This window comes from Chiloscyllium punctatum, chromosome 41 (assembly GCF_047496795.1).
Source record: "Chiloscyllium punctatum isolate Juve2018m chromosome 41, sChiPun1.3, whole genome shotgun sequence".
Taxonomy (NCBI): Eukaryota; Metazoa; Chordata; class Chondrichthyes; order Orectolobiformes; family Hemiscylliidae; genus Chiloscyllium; species Chiloscyllium punctatum.
Window position 1 is genome coordinate 33,548,763 of NC_092779.1, and position 17,842 is coordinate 33,566,604.

General features: G+C 37.9%; 1 protein-coding gene across 4 annotated transcripts in view; it reads right to left on the reverse strand.

Moving 5' to 3' along the window:
* Nucleotides 1-17,842, reverse strand: part of osbpl10b (oxysterol binding protein-like 10b) — a 256,531-nt gene that overhangs the window by 40,896 nt on the left and 197,793 nt on the right. For all 4 annotated transcript variants that reach the window (XR_011955038.1, XM_072560690.1, XM_072560692.1 and 1 more), the window contains 2 exons: nucleotides 10,258-10,756; nucleotides 336-522 (listed from right to left, as the gene is read on the reverse strand). Coding sequence is in view for 3 of the 4 variants with exons in the window: in XM_072560690.1 (XP_072416791.1) it covers nucleotides 336-522; nucleotides 10,258-10,756 (686 nt within the window). In the remaining variant the exon portion in view is untranslated. The remainder of the gene's footprint in view (nucleotides 1-335; nucleotides 523-10,257; nucleotides 10,757-17,842) is intronic.

Sequence of the window (17,842 nt, forward strand, 5' to 3'; positions counted from 1 at the left end):
TAAAAAACAGGTCAGACAGATTTCAAGAAATGGTGTAAAATGACAAAAGCAACATGGCAGACCAATTTACATCTCATTTTTATATTTATCAATTTCAATAGATTTATGGTGGCCTGTTTTCTATTCAGTAAATAAAAATCAAACTCCACTCTATAAAATCTAAATTTGTACATTTCTGAAATTGCGTATGAGAAATTTCTAATCACCTGAAACAATCAATTGCTCCTTATGTTTTATGCTGATTCCAGCAGGCAAGATTTAAAGAGAGTTTTTCTAATTCAACCAAGCGCTGTTTTCACAATAGGGTTAATGTATACTAAGCATTTGTAAATTACCTGTGGACTTTTCCTCCATAGAAAGGCTTTGTATGGAATGTGACTGCAGCAGAGTAACCAGACTTGGCACAGTTAATACTGACTTTACCCCCTAGTTCTACCCAAGGGACTGTCAATATTGATCGTGCATAGGCACTTGGCAATGTAAAAACATACTCCTCATCGTGCTCTCCAAGGAAAAGAACACCTGGAAAAGATGGGAAGCATTGAAAATAGTAATGTTATATAATTTGGACATATAGCAAATATTGTTCAAGTGAACAACAGATAGTCATTTTCCGGAAAGAAAACTGAAGTTATACAGATTAAGCATCTTTTGTATCTTATTTACCTTGCATTGCGTTTTCTCTGCATATTTTGCAAAAAATGCAGATTGAAAAAACACTGCAGGTTTTATTGAACATGGGCTGTACATTTTAAAATAACACCCCTATACTACATTACTTTTAGAAACTCATCAACTTTTGCTGCTACTGCTTCTTATGCAGTTACTCCTGCCAGGAAGTCTGCTGTTATGATATCCGTCTCAAATCATCCTTACACATCCACTGTAGCATATCTGCAACTTCTGTCATCCAACTTAAACAAGGTTGACCAGTTTCTGCTACTCTCCACTTAGGATTAGGAATAAACCATTCAGTCCTTTGAGCTGAAAATGTGTTGCTGGAAAAGCGCAGCAGGTCAGGCAGTATCCAAGGAGCAGGAGAATCGACGTTTCGGGCATGAGCCTTTCTTCAGGAATGAGGAAGGAGGAGGGCTCATGCCCGAAACGTCGATTCTCCTGCTCCTTGGATGCTTCCAGCAACACATGTTCAGCTCTGATCTCCAGCGTCTGCAGTTCTCACTTTCTCCTATTCAGTCCTTTGAGCCTACTCCGCCAGTTATTACAATCACGGCTGATTGAACACTTCAATGCCTTTCATTCACAATGTCCCGCTAACTCTTTATGACATTGATACCCAAAAATTTAACATCTGACTTTAATTATTCTCAAAAGCTGAGTTTCCCTGGACCTCTAGGGTAAAGAATTCCAAAGATTCGCAATCCTGAGTAAAACAAAAATCTTCTCATCCTAGTCCTAAATGGCATCCCCTAATTTTTAGATTGTTCCTCCTGGTTCTGGCTCTAGACACCCAACCAGCGTAACATCTTACCTGCATCTACCCTGTCTGTCCCTTTAATTCTTGGAATGTCCTTTGAAACTACAATGTCTAGTTTGCCCAATCTTTCATCATAGGACAATCCTACCATCCCAGGAATATGCCTCATATGAACATTCATTGCACTGCCTCTCTGGCAATGTGTTTCTTGAGATAATGAGACCAAAATGCACACATTATCTGGTGTGGTTGAACCAAGCTCTTACGCAACTGAAGAAAGACTTTGCTACTCCTGTACAAAAATCCTTTTGCAATAAAGGCTAACATTCTATGTGCTTTCCTAACAGCTTGCTGCATTTGCATGTTAGCCTTCAGTAATTTCCTGACAAGAACATCCATGATAATATGCCCAATCATATCATTTTTACCCAAGTGTCCATTTATCATATCCTTGATGATAGATTCTAGCATTTTTCTATCACTGATGTAAGGCTGACAGGAGTTAAGATTTCATTGGTTTCTCATTGGCAGAACTCAAAAAAAGACTTAATCGCAGGAGATTCTATGTTAGCATAAGAGACTTGCTTCAGTTATTCAAGAGGATGGAAATCTATGATTACACTAAATTGGCAGAATTGTTTTCCATACATATCATCACTGAAGTAAGTTCTGATGATAGAATTCAGAAATGTTCGGGAGAAGATGCAGATGATTAGAAAGATTAGTAATAGAACCAAGTTAGTTCTGTAGTTGCAGTTTTTCCATTTGCTCATTTCTTATATAATGGGGTGAAATTTGCAAGCTTCTAATCTGCATGAATCATTTCACAATCTCTAGAATTTTGGAAGATGATTACCAATGCATCAATTATCTTTACATACATTTCATTCAAAATGGGATGTAAGGTTTCAGATCCCAAGGATTTACCAACTGTCAGCCCCAATAATTTCTCCAGTCCAACCTTGTTACTAATATTGCTTTCCTTCAATTCCTAATTTTCTCTAGTCACTTGGGGTGGTGGGGAGGGGTGCAGTGGAATCTCTAATTCTAACAGACTTTGTGTATTGTACTCAGTGAAAACAGATTACAAACTAAATCGCTTAGCTTCTTTGTCATGTCACTATTCCCCATTATAATTCTCCTGACTGCTTTTAATGAAACTACATTTTACTTAGCCAAATGTTTTCTTTCTACATACCTGTAGAAGATTTTTCAGTCTATATTTGTGTGTTCTTGGTCCTCAATTGCTATATTCTCAGTCTTACCATTTTTGGCTAATTTATAAACCTTTTCTTTTAATTTTATAAGGCCCTGACTTTCTTTGACAACCATGAATGACTGACATTTTTTGAAGTCTTGTACTTTGAAGGAATGTTCATATGCTGTAAGTTATGTATTAGCTCTCTAAAGACCAACGTGCAGTTATGCCTATTAATGTACTTTCCGAATACAGGTCAATTTGTGCTTCATGCTTTCATAATTTCCCTTATGCAAATTAAACACATTTGCTTCAGATTGAACTACCTTACTTTCAAACATATTGTCGTCACTCATCTCTCAAGGTTCTTTTACAACAATATTATTTATCAGTTTTCTCATTACATAATATTTAATTCAAAATAGTATGTCCTCTGGTCCGCTCTTCAACATGACTTTCCAGCAAACATTCCTATGACACTCCAAAAACCTGTCCTTCTCAGTTTTATTGCTCAACTGGATTACCCAGTCCATGCCTGAATTCAAATCACCAATGATTCCAGTGTTGACCATCCTACAAGCTTCTCTCATCTCCTGACATGCCCCAATACCATCAATCCTACAATCGCACTATAAGTACTGACCACCCATTTCAAATTTCAATCTAATTTCTCCTAATGTCTTTTTTCCCGTCATTGTTTTGTCTTTTTGATGTTCAAAGCCAATTCATATTCTAAACTTCCGGATTTTTCTTAATCTATGATACTTTGAAAGGCCTCTTATGATTCCACAAACAGTGCTGTGTTGTCAGTCTACAAGCTTCTTATGCCCAATTTTTACTCATGGAAGTATATTTCAATCTTTGAATACTTTCCCAGTGTACCGTTTGAATAATTTTGGTAATCGTACATAGCGTGGTCATACTCTTTACTTGAAACATATCTGGCGATTCTTCTTCTAGGCTTGATGCTATTTGGTCCCAATGTAAGATAAATCTTTTAATATAGACAAATTACCACCTTCAGATCAAATATCTTCCAGGATGTTAAGTAAAACAAATGTTGACTGTCATTTTCAGACCTGTCTGATTTCAAATGAGATGCCAGAGCACTGCCATTATTGTCATTTTGTATAAAAAGTTAGAAAGGAATAGACTAACTCATTGGAGACATTTCACCCGAAGCAGGATGGTCAAATTATTGGAAAAGTTTCTAATGGACAGTTAGAAAGGCATGGATTAACCAAGATGGAAAGATTTATTAAGGGAAGTTTGTGTTTGACGAAGTTGACCAGAATCAGGGATCAGAGATGGAGCACATTTTATGTAGTCAACATAAGACTTTAGCAAGGTATTTTGTAAAAGTCCTTTCTGATCAACTGTTGAAAGTTCATGACATTCAAGGAAAAGTGGCAGAATAAATCCAAAATTAGCTGAGAGATGGGAAAAACGATAATGATTTTTGTGGTTTGTGTTAGGATGGTTTTTGTGACTGGAAGGGTGTTCCTAATCGATTCGACATGGCTCATTGCCAGCTTTCTTACTTTTTGAAATGTGAAATACAGAATAATTGGATGGATTATTAACAAATGTAGAGAAACACCAACTAAAAAACAAAATGGAAGATAAGTACTAACATTGCACTTATTGATGAGACCAGAATTTACTTGCACAAGCATAAATATGAGCTGTCAGATTTCAGATTTCAGTTTCTATCAATATGCTTGTGAGAGTGTAGAATAGGATCTATACATAGTAATTTCTTTAGTTTGAGGTTAACTTTAGCTAACTCTCTCTGATCGAACTATGGTCTGGTCCACTTTTATCGAGGTGTTCTAAACAAAACAACCACATCTTGTGGCAATAGAAGTATCTTGGCATGAGATCTGAAGACTATCATAGAATCCTTACAGTGTGGAAACAGACCATTTGGCTCAACAAGTCCACATCAACCCTCCAAAGAGTAATCCACCCAGATCCATTCCCCTACACTATTGCTCTGCATTTTCCCTAACTAATACACCTAACTCTGAATATTGCGTGCAATTTACCATCGCCAATTCACCTAACCTGCACATCTTTGGATTGTGGGAGGAAACCGGAGCACCCGGAGGAAACCCACACAGACATGGGGAGAATGGGCAAACACCACACATACAGTCGCCCGAGGCTGGAATCGAACTCGGGTCCTTAGCTTTGTGAGGCAGCAGTATTAAACACTGAACCATCAAAATTATGCAGCAAACTGGGAGGACAAATCACAGTCAATAATTGCTACTAACAGTGACAAAGATAAGACAATGGAAATTAATTTATCAGACTGCCAGAAAAGCTGAGATAGATCTTGTCACCAGACATATTTCAAAGTTGCTAAAAAGGTAGAAACTTCTTCAGATTGCTTTCAAAATTCCTGTACTAGTATGAATCCAGAAGCATATATCAAATTACATCAAGGGTTTGATTTTACTTTGGTGCTTGCAACTGTTTAATGTGATGTGCACAGAGCAGCAGACATCTCTTCATAGAACTCAGATACTGCCTTATCTTGCTCTTGAGACTTCCACACGAGGCTGCAGTTTACACTACTGAAGATTAAACCAGGATTGAGAATACGAAGAAAGTCTTCATCGTGTGTGCGACCATGCATGGATCTGAGATTGAACAACAATTAGATGAAACTGACTCCCTAAATTATATGATCTGTGCAACAATGGAACTCTCTGATGTAAACCAGAGAGGCAGGATGGGGGATAAATGCCTTCCAGATAAATTGGATCCCTGCAGTTGTGCCAGAAAGCCCACTTTCTCTTCTCAACTAAAGTGCAAAAAGGAATTTACCCAAGCAATAAAACAAATTAGAGACATTGCCTTATAGAGAGAGGTGGGAAAATATACAGCGACCCAATGCAAGGGGCCTAACAGGGAAGGCAGATGAACTCAGTGCATGGTTAGGGACATAGGACTGGGATATCATAGCAATTACAGAAACATGGCTCAGGGATGGGCAGGACTGGCAGCTTAATGTTCCAGGATACAACTGCTACAGGAGGGATAGAAAGGGAGGCAAGAGAGGAGGGGGAGTGACATTTTTGATATGGGATCCTCCATGTGCTGAGGGAGGATATTCCCGGATATACATCCAGGGAAGTTATTTGGGTGGAACTGAGAAAGAAGAAAGGGATGATTACCTTATTGGGATTGTATTTATAGACCTCCTAATAGTCAGAGGAAAATTGAGAAACAAACTTTTAAGAAGATCTCAGCTATCTGTAAGAATATGGTAGGGGTGATTATGGTAGGGGATTTTAACTTTCCAAACATAGACTGAGACTACCATAGTGTTAAGGATTTAGATGGAGAGGAATTTGTTAAGTGCGTACAAGACAATTTTCTGATTCAGTATGTGGATGTACCTACTAAGGAAGGTTCCAAAGTTGACCTGCTCTTGGGAAATAAGGAAGGGCATGTGACTGAGGTGTCAATGGGGGAGCACTTTGGGGCCAGCGACCATAATTCTATTAGTTTTAAAATAGTGATGGAAAAGGATACACTAGATCTAAAAGTTGAAGTTCTAAATTAGAGAAAAAACAATTTTGACAGTATTAGGAAAGAACTTTCAAAAGCTGATTGGGCGCAGATATTCGCAGGTAAAGGGACAGCTGGAAATTGGGAAGCCTTCAGAAATGAGATAATGAGAGTCCAGAGAAAGTATATTCCTGTTATGGTGAAAGGAAAGGCTGGTAGGTATAGGGAATGCTGGATGTCTACAGAAATTGAGGGTTTGGTTAAGAAAAAGAAGGAAGCATATGTAAGGTATAGACAGGATAGATCAAGTGAATCCTTAGAAGAGTATAAAGGCAGTAGGAATATACTTAAGAGAGAGATCAGGAGGGCAAAAAGGGGACACGAGATAGCTTTGGCAAATAGAATTAAGGAGAATCCAAAGGGTACTTCAAATACATTAAGGACAAAAGGGTAACTAAGGAAAGAACAGGGCCCCTCAAAGATCAGCAAAGCAGCCTTTGCGTGGAGCCGCAGAAAATGGGGGAGATACTAAACAAGTATTTTGCACCACTATTTACTGTGGAAAAGGATATGGAGGATGTAGACTGTAGGGAAATAAATGATGACATCTTGAAAAATGTCCATATTCCAGAGGAGGAAGTGCTGGATGTCTTGAAATGCATAAAGGTGAATAAATCCCCAGGACCTGATCAGGTGTACCCTAGAGCTCTGTGGGAAGCTAGAGAAGTGATGGCGGGGCCTCTTGCTGAGGTATTTGTATCATTGATAGTCACAAGTGAGGTTGGCTAATGTGGTGCCACTATTTAAGAAGGGTGGTAAGGACAAGCCAGGGAACTATAGACTAGTGAGTCTGATGTTGGAGGTGGGCAAGTTGTTGGAGGGAATCCTGAGGGACAGGATGTACATGTATTTGGAAAAGCAAGGATTGATTAGAGATAGTCAACATGGCTTTGTGCGTAGGAAATCATGTCTCACAAACTTGATTGAGTTTTTTGAAGAAGTAACAAAGACGACTGATGAGAGCAGAGCGGTAGATGTGATTTATATGGACTTCTATAAGGCGTTGGACAAGGTTCCCCATAGGAGACTGGTTAGCAAAGTTAGATCTCATGGAATACAGGGAGTACTAGCCATTTGTTTACAGAACTGGCTCAAAGATAGAAGACAGAGGGTGGTGGTGGAGGGTTGTTTTTCAGACTCAAGGCCTGTGACCAGTGGAATGCCACAAGGATCGGTGCTACGTCCTCTACTTTTTGTCATTTACATAAATGATTTGGATGCGAGCATAACAGGTACAGTTAGTAAGTTTGCAGATGACACCAAAAGTGAAGTGTAGTGGACAGCGAAGAGGGTTACCTCAGATTACAACAGGAGCTTGACCAGATGGGCCAATGGGCTGAGAAGTGGCAATGGAGTTTAATTCAGATAAATGAGAGGTGCTGCATTTTGGGAAAGGAAATCTTAACTGACTTACACACTGAATGGTAAGGTCCTAAGGAGTTTTGCTGAACAAAGAGACCTTGGAGTGCAGATTCATAGCTCCTTGAAAATGGAGTCGCAGGTAGATAGAATAGTGAAGAAAGTGTTTGATATGCTTGCCTTTATTCCTCAGAGTATTGAGTACAGGAGTTGGGAGGTCATGTCGCGGCTGTACAGGACATTGGTTAGGCCACTGTTGGAATATTGCGAGCAATTCTGGTCTCCTTCCTATTGGAAAGATGTTGTAAAATTTGAAAGGGTTCAGAAATGATTTACAAGGATGTTGTCAGGGTTGGAGGATTTGAGCTATAAGGAGAGGCTGAACAGGCTGGGAGGCAAGGGGTGATCTTATGGAGGTTTACAAAATTATGAGGAGCATGGATAGGATAAATAGACAAAGTCTTTTCCCTGTGGTCGGGAAGTCCAGAACTAGAGAGCACGGGTTTAGGGTGAAAGGAAAAAGACATAAAAGAGACCTAAGGAGCAACATTTTCACACAGAAGGTGGTACGGGTATGGAATGAGCTGCCAGAGGAAGTGGTGGAGGCTGGTACTATTGCAACATTTGAGAGGCATTTGGATGGGTATATGAATAGGAAGGGTTTGGTGGGATATGGGCCGGGTGCTGGCAGGTGGGACTAGATTGGTTGGGATATCTGGTCGGCATGGACGGGTTGGACCGAAGGGTCTGTTTCCATGCTGTACCTCACTATGACTCAATCAGGAGGGAATGGGGATGGAGTAAGATATTTGGGTTCGGTGAAGAAGCAGCAAGAGAACAAGCAGCAGGGAAGGGATGTCAGCCCTTTTGAAGACTGGGGAACACCTCTGCTCCTCATGACCCTCATGCAGTGTTGTGAAAGCCAACAGCTTCTGTCTCCCTTTTTGGACTACTAGAAAGCACATGGACCATGCATTAAATTAATTGTTTTTCATAGGTTAGTGACTTATCACCCACAACTAGAAATCCAGACATCATAAAATTCATCATAAAACAGAAGGGGAAGTAGACATATTCTAAAATCAACAGTTCCAGTACATATGCAGTCAGCCTAAGTCAAAGTATCAAAATACAGATATTGAGTACTGATATGAAGTTGGGAGTGTGTACATTCACATCAAAATAGAGTATGTTTTCTGAATTCTGGAGTGAATTTAAAGTGCAGGCTCAGCTGCCCAAACTGAACGGCTGGGAGATGGACTGTTCCAGAATGTAACACTTGGCTGTTAAATGGATAGCTGAGTTTTGGTTGCAATTTTTGACAACAATTCAAATTTAACCATTTAATTTAAATTATGCCCTGCACACTAAAACTCAATTGAGTTTGAATTTCTTGTTTGGAAAACATCAGACCAGAGAGAATACGATGTTTAGAGTATAAAAAACGCGGGCATTTTGAAAATTGATCAGAGCAACTGCCACAAATCAATAGAAAAACTGCTGTAGAGCTGGAGAGCTAACTGCCCATCTAACATCTTGCTCTCAAAAAAATAAGAAGGCACTCTATCAAAAGTTACCTATTCCTGTACAAGTAGAAAAGAAGACGACAACCAGGAAGATCAGATGGAAGACTGAAGACAGTGGAAAAAAGAGAGACTGGGTGGACTTGACATTAAGTTAATATAATATTTAATAATTACGTTATGGAAACAGCATGTTAATAGAATTGTGTTCATTTTCGGGAAAAAAAGTGCTGGGTTTGTTAACATTTTTATTTATTGATCATTATCAGAGTTAAGAAAATAAATTGTTAGTTTTCTTTAGGTTGTGGACGTTCAAAGGTTTCTGTCACTCACTAACATTTTAATGGAATTATGAGGCAAGGAAAGCTTTTTTGAGTGTTTGGTTTTAATTAACAGAGGGATCCAACTTCCACTTCCTAACAATTTGGGGGCTTGTCGTCTGGGATTTGGACAGGTTTTGATGGATCAAGTCCAAGGTCTGGACAGATTTGAACAAAAGGTCCCAGCAAATTTAAACAGACTTAGGTATTGGTGTCCTCGATCTTTAAATAAAACTTAAGTGAGAAAATTTGTTTAAACTCAGTTACTTGTGATTGGTTAAATTAAAAGTGAGGGAAATAGCTCTCAACATTGCAAAAGGTCCCGGGTTCATATCCTGAGTACAATAACTCTCTCCCTGAAATGTTGACATTAGTTTTACTTCGCTGCTCAAAGCTTCAATAATTTTTGTGGTTCAGCCTGGCGTATTGGAAATATCTTTTTAGGAAATTCAGGATTATTCTTCAAGGTTGACTTACATATAATTAACAACATAGGATCAGGCCATTCAGCCAAATTGATCTATGCCAGCGTTCATGTTCCACATGAGTCTCTTCCTACCATATATCATCTAACCTTAGATATAAAAACCAAATCAAGCTCTGGGAAACTTTGAAGTTTTGAACAAACATTTGCAGCAACAGTGATTAAATAGAATGTACTCTAACAAATATTATATTGAATGAGTATATTAAATTGTAGATATCAACCATAAAAATATAATTTAATTCTTATTCTAAAGCACAGTCATTAACTAATAATTTCACATTGCAGCTTTTTAAACCTATCATAACAATTTGTCCTTAACTTTAAAAAATTCTGAACTTGCAAACTGTTCTTACCTTCCCCCACCATGGTGACCCCTATGGACATGCCCATGAATTTGCTCTTGGTCCACACATGTGCATTCACACAAATTTTCCTCTCCTTGCATTCACAGTAAAAACCAGAAACCGGTGGGTGATGGGAAACTTGCTCTGCTGTAAATCTCACGCGGTAGCATTCTGTTGGGTCCTTGCTCGGCTCAAAGGCTTGCTGGGGTTTGGGCTGATCCTTGCCAAATGTTAAAATTCCATTGGCTGTACTGGATTTTACATTATTTTTTGGCACATCCCAAGAGCAATGAAACGTTTCTCCAATTATTGGATTATAGGGTTTCTTTGCAACTGCTCCCTTTCGGCCCTCATGGAAAGCAGTCAGGTAATATTCCACAAAACTGATAATCCGCTCTTCAGGTGTTATACCACTAGTGATTGACACAAAGATGTCTGCGTGGGCCATGAAATTTGCATACATTTCCAGCAGCGACCTTTTCTCTAATATAAAAGTTGGAAGTACCACCTGCGTTAAGAATGAACAAAGATAATCATTTAGCTCTTTTCACACGACTCTCACAAGATACCATGACAAAACTTTATGACATCTTGAACATGACTTATAAAATAATGAGGATCTTAATGTGGGCAAAATACAGATTTATTCTGGAAGTAGGGTGAATGAAACCAATGATGCTTCTATTGAGAAACTCACGACAAGTGTGTATGGTATGTACCACAGGACTAATGAAAACAAAAGAATCTGGAAGATGGTAATGTACAAAATAATAAACAATTGGGATGGTTCAGATAGCTCTGAAGCAATTTTTCAGTTTTTCCCTGGTAATGAATGGTATTACTGTCTGTAATCATGTGTTTTAATGCCATTTTTAAATTCTGTAATCACATTAGTACTGTACAACTCAGAACTCAATCAACTCCAGGTTTGTTGTGTAACATATCATAGATCAAAATGTAATAATTTAACCATCTTAGAGAATCACAGAAATGATTACAGCACAAAAGGTGGTCATTCGGTCATTGTGTCTGCACTGGCCTTCTGATTGAGCAATTCAAATAGTACCACACCCTCAACCTCTATCCAGGCCCATTTACATTCTTCCTTTCCAGGAAACCACTCATTTCTTTTTGAATGCCTGAACTGTATCTGCCTCCATCAAACTCTCACATCGTGTATTCTAGATTATAATTACTGATTGTGCAAAAAAGTTTTCTTTGCATTGTCATTACTCCTTTTGTTAATAATCTTACCTCTGGTTGTTGGCATTTCCACCATGTCTTCACATACAAAATAATGATGCATGGCTTTCCCCAAAAAATATTTTTGTGTTTGTGTATTTTTACTACCAACTGTTATGGAGCAAACCTCTATTGGATATAGTTCAGGGTCATCTTGCCCAATGAGGAGCACAAGCTACTGTTGGGAGAATAAACATTGGTTCTTCTGACAGAATCCTGAAAGTTAAGGGTCTACTTCATGGCCTAATTAATTCTCCAGTATGTTATCACCACCAAGATTATTCTTTCTATCCTTTGCTTATGCAGCTTGGTAGGTATCTTAGAATAATCTAATAACCAACATTTGAATCAATTACTTTCAATATCTGCAAATGCATGGGATTATAAGGATGATGTCAAATGCAACCACAGCAGCACAAGGGAGGTAGAAGTAGTGTTCAGAGTTTCTAGAAAAAGGCCAGCAGCTCTCCTTGTGTTTACTAAACTCCTATTGAATGATGCTTAGTTTGCGTTCTACCAGGACCAATTTCTAACCTTATCACAGTTTTAGTTCATGAATGGACAAAAAAGCTGACCTCCAAAGAGGTGGCAAGAGAACTGTCAAATCTACATTTGACCAAGTGCCACATCAAGGAGCCCTAACAAACATGAGTCAATGGAAATCACCCACAAAACTCTCTGCTGGTTGGAGTCATGCCTAACACAAAAGATAATGACATTATCTCTCTCAGAATCCTCATCATCAACACCCTGAGAGTTACCATTGATCAGAAATTGAACTGGAATAGCCAAAAAATACTGTGGCTACAAGAACAGATCAGATGTTAGAAATCCTGCAATGAATAACTCACTTTCTGATTCCCAAAGCATAAGTCAGGAATGTGATGGAATACTTCATACATGTCTGGGTAAGTGTAGCTCCAACAACATTGAATAAGCTTGAAACCATCCTGGACAAAGCAGTCAAATTGATTGTCACAATATCCACAAATATTCACTCTCTCCACTACCAACACACCATAGGAGCAGTTTGCACCATCAAGATGCACCACAGAAATTTACTATGACTCCTTAGATAGCACCTTCCAAACTCTCAACCACTTCCATCCAAAAGGACAAGGGAAGCAGGTTCATGGGAACTCCATCACTGAATGTTCTAAATCACTCACCATCCTGACTTAGAAGTATAATGCTGTGTCTTCATTGTCACTGAATCAAAATCCTAGAATTCCCTTCCTAATAGCATTGTGAATGAGAGACTACCATGGTTCAAAAAGGCTACTTATCACCACCTTCTGAAAGGCAGTTAAGGAAGACGAATAAGTGTTGGCCCAGCCAGCAAAGCCTATATTGCCTGAATGAATATTTTAAAAGGTTAGATAATTTTGATGCTTGGTAGCAATTTTCCAAAATTCCCTAGATTCTGGAAAGGTTTATGCAGATTACAAAATGTGGCACACTGGTCCAGAAAGTAAGAAGGCAGCAGAAAAACAGGTTTAATGGTCTTCATTAGGAAAACACTGAATGTAACAAAGGTGTAACAGCAAGGCCTTTAGAAAACAATACAATCAGGCAATGTCAATATTACTTTGTGAAAGAGATACGGTAAGGCAACCTTATTAGAGTATTTTGAAGATGTAACAAGTAAAATAGATAAAAGGAAAACCAGTAGAAGTAATGCATTTGGATTTCAAAAAGGCACTTGAAAGAAATTCACAGTACGGATGGACTGGATAACTATCAGAATAAAGACAAATGAGTAATTTTCTGTATTGCAAACTGTAATCAGAGTGTCACAGGGATCAATGCTGAAGGACCGATTATTTTAATAAATTTGGAGACAGTATAAAGATAGGTGGGAAACGAAGTCAAGAATATTTTTGCTCGGTGAAGTATAAAGTGGAAACATTGGAGGTTGTCTATATTGGAAGGAAAACTAGAAAAGCTGAATATTAGTTAATTGCAGATTTTAGAGGACAGGATTGTAGAAAGACCTTAATGTCCCTGTACATGAATCACAACAAGTCAGCTTGCAGGTACTGTAAATGTTGGCTTTCACTGCAAGGGTGACAAAGCAAAAAGTCTTGCAACAATAGTAGCAGGCATTGCAGAGATCACTATTCTTAGCATTATCACTGCACACCTTTTGTCACCTCACATAAGGAGGGACATAGTTGCATTGTAAGCAATTCAGAGCAAGTTTATTAGGTTGATTCCAGAGTTGTAGGATTCAATAGAGCTTCAGTTGCTGTAAATTACCTCAGCAGAAAGTGAGGTGCTGTCACTCCAGCTTACACTATGCTTCATACCATGCTACCTTATGTTATTTGAATAAAGGGCAAGCAGCATGACATTAGAATGTTCTCTTCTCATTTATCTGTCAAATTCTCCCCATCATTTATGAAAATTATACACTACCTGCAGGATGTGGCAAAGCCCTCAGCACTTCTCTTTTATGTAACTTAATATTCTTTTATGGCTGAGCTCACAGAATAACTTTCAGCAAATAATCAGAATTTTGCATTCAGCTAACAAATATAAAATGTAATTTAGCTTCTTTTTAATCACCCATACCATTATAGAAACCTGGTTCTTGAGTTTAGCACATTACACATAAATTTTCCTAAAGTTCTTACAAATATTTGTGGGAATATGCCCTTCAATGGCTTTTGAAATAATTTTTTGTGGGAAGAAAGAAAAAGCTTTAAAATTTTGTTCAGAAAGCAATGGCATTTAGAAGTTCACATAATAATGCTCAGACATACAATATTATATTGAATTTAAATTTAACAAAGGCCTAATTTTTACTTCTAGCTATATTATTTTTGTGCTTCAAAACAATTTATTGCAAGAAGGCAATTACTATGTAAAATTCCATGTACTTATGTTTGATACAATAATTAAAATATTATAGTCTACATCATATAATTAGAAATACAAGAAGCTTTACAATGATAAAGCATTTTTGGGAGACCCCTGTCTCCCAAAAAAGTTTAGAATGAATGAAGCACTTTTGAATTGTATTTTGGAATATCAAAAAGGCAACAGCCAATTAACAATGAGCAAGGTCCAGAAAGCAATAATAAGATAATGATCAGATAATCTGTTATAGTCATACAAAATCAAAACACAACAAATACTGGAAATCTGAAATAAAATCAGAAGCATGCAGCAGCTTTTAACAAATTAATGCAGCGAGATGCAAAATTGATGCTGGCTAATCATCAGCTTAAAACTTCAACTCTGTTCCTCTCTGTCCAAATGCTACCCAACTGAGTGAGTATGTAATAACAACTCTTTCTGGGAGTGGAAGAAGTCACTTCTGGGGTTTTACAGGAAGTGAGCAAGGCAAAGCCTTCAGAAGTGGTAAATGAGCTGGAGTTGGGGTTGCTTGTGTCTGTGAGGAAAGAAGGAATAATTGGGGCAATTGCGCAGCATTTACAATTGCCACGAATGCCATCGCAATCTTTGGAAATGGCTAAAATTCACTTGAAAATGAAGTGGCTTGAACATGAAAAAGAAATGAAACAGTTTGAATTGTGAATAAAAGCAGAGGAAAAGGAAAACGAAAGGAAGGCCCTAGCAAAGAGATGGAGAAAGAGAGAAGAAATGGTGAGAAAGAGAGAGAGAGAGAGAGAGTGTTTTTGAACTTGAGAGGTTAGAAATTAAAACTCAAAGTCGTCTTAAAAGGGCGTGGTGAAAAATAGGAATAGTAGTGATAGAGAGCAATTCCATCTCAGCCAAAGGGCTGATGTTTAAATATGTTCAAGCATTGCCTAAGTTCGACTAGAAGGATGTAGAAACCTTTTTCATTTAATTTGAGAAAGTGGCTAAACAAATGAAATGCCCGGTGGCCATTTTGATCCAAACAAAGTTGATAGCTCGAGTTAGTGAGGTATTTGCATCACTATCATAGGAGGTATCTTGGGAGTGTAATGAGGTGAAAAAAGCCATTTTAAGTGCACATGAGCTCATACAGAATCCTAATGGCAATGTCTGAGGAATCTAAGGAGAGAACCTGGGTCAAACATACACAGAATTTGAAAGGATCAAAGTAATGTTGATAGACGGATAAGGACTTTGAAAATAGATCAAACATACAACAATCTAAGGCAAATAATTATTTTGGAGGATTTCAAAAATTCATTTCCTGAAGTAGTGAGAATTCGTGGAAGAGCAAAGAATTATGACTGCAAGATTAGCAGCGGAAATGGTAGATGACTACGAGTTCATAAATCAAAATTTAACTTCCAACATCAACTTCAATCTGTGGGGGATAGAAAGTGGGGAAAGAGAAATCCTCAGGTGGTAAAGGAAAAGAAGATCTCATAAAAGATAGTAAAAAAGGGAACCCATGAGGGGGAAAGAGAAGTAACAAACGCCCATGGTGAGGGGGTGGTGGGGGGGGGGGGGGGGAAAGGAGAAGTGAAAAAAGTTCAGGTGTTTTCACTGCAATAAAGGAGGCAACATAAAGTCTCAATATTGATGGGTGAGAAAAAGCACTGGAGAGGTGGATGAGGGAAAACAGGATAAGCTAGTGAGTTTTGTTGAAATGGTAAAGGAAAGCACAGTGGATGCTAAAAAGCTGCACCAGAATATATTACCTGATTGAGAAGAAAGTGCCAGATCTTTTTTTAAGGATTTACTTGTGAGGGTAAGTTTTTAGCTCAGAAGTTACAACTGAAAGATGAAATTCTATAGCAGCAGTATCAAACGTCATACACACAAGAATTTGAGTGTATCCCAGAATGTTACCATCTTGAAAATGACATCTTAATGAGAAAATGGAGGTCATCACCTATATAGACAGATGAAAAATAGGTGGAAGTTCATCAAGTTGTACTATTGGTGGGTTGTAGAAAGGTGTTGTAGGTAGCACATGAATTACCATTAGGTGGTCATTTGGGAGTATGGAAACCTCAAGCCAAAATACAAAAACATTTTTATTGACCTGGACTGAGTAATGTGGTGGAATTTTGCCAGACATGTCACACATCAGGTAGTTGGAAAATCTCAGGCAGTGATAAAATTACCACCCTTAATACCCATTCCTCCATTTTACAAGTGTGTTAATTACATAGGATACCTATCTAAAACAAAAAGTGAGAATCAGTAGTGGTTGACCATAATGGATGTGTCTAGTAGATTTCCAGAGGCCATTCCATTATGCAGCATCACAGATAAATGGATTACAGAAGAGTTACTCAATTTTCTTTTACTAGATATGGGCCACCCTCTAATATACATCCAGATCAAGGGTAAAATTTTACATGAAAATTATTCAAGGAAGCAATGGACAGTTTAGGAATAAAACAATTAACATCCACTGCATACCATGCAGAATCGTAAGGAGCATTAGAATGGTGGCATCAAACTTTAAATATCAAGTTGAGGGCTTATAGTCAAGATTATCCAGAGGATTGGGATAAAGGAATTCCATTTATACTTTTTGCAGTTAGGAATGCATTGAATGAATCAACTAAATTCAGTCCATTCAAATTAGTTTTTGGGCAGGAGGTAAGAGAACCACTGAAATTAATTAAAGAAATATTGTTGAGTCAGAGACCACATGTTAGGGAAAGATTAAACAGAGCTTTTGGCAAAACATAAGAATATAAATTCCAGATTGTTTGGATGGAGCTTACTATTGCTGCCATTCTATTTGAAAATTATACATGTGGCAGGACAAGAGAACGAAATTGCTTACACATTGCGACTTTATAGAAGGAAGATGGAGGTGTTCAGTGGCAGGTAAAACAGACTGAAATGGACTATATTAGTGAATGTTTGTATGCTTAGAGTCAAAATAATGTATATATATTGTAGTGTACTAATAGCCTAAGACAAAAGGCTTTTAAAAATGAGGCCATCTTTCTATATTGATGGTTGATTCCTTTTTTCAGTCACAGGGCAGGGAGAGAGAGGTGCGACAATTTTATGGCTTTAAGAGATGTATTTTATTCTTTTGTTTTTGCAGAGAGATTTTAAGATGGAGATGTCGAGCCGTCTATTTAAGGCAATAAAGTAAACAGCTCTGGGATTTAAGGCTCTGGGGTTCTCTTCTGATGTAAGAATAACAGAAGCAGCCTGAAAATGTAAGGTTAAGCTCAGACAGAACCTGTATATTTAGTTTGTTTTTTTTTACACTTAGATACACACACAAGTCTTGATGATTTTCCTCGTGGACTGGAGAATTCCCTGTGAGGCGATCTATTTTTCTGAACTTGCCTTTGTGTTTATGGAATGTTACTTTATTGGAACAGTTACTGTTTAATAATAGTTAAGTTATTCCAATTTCTTCTTTCAATTGTGTATGAATAAAGTGTTTGCTTCAAATTTTCTAGTTTGACCA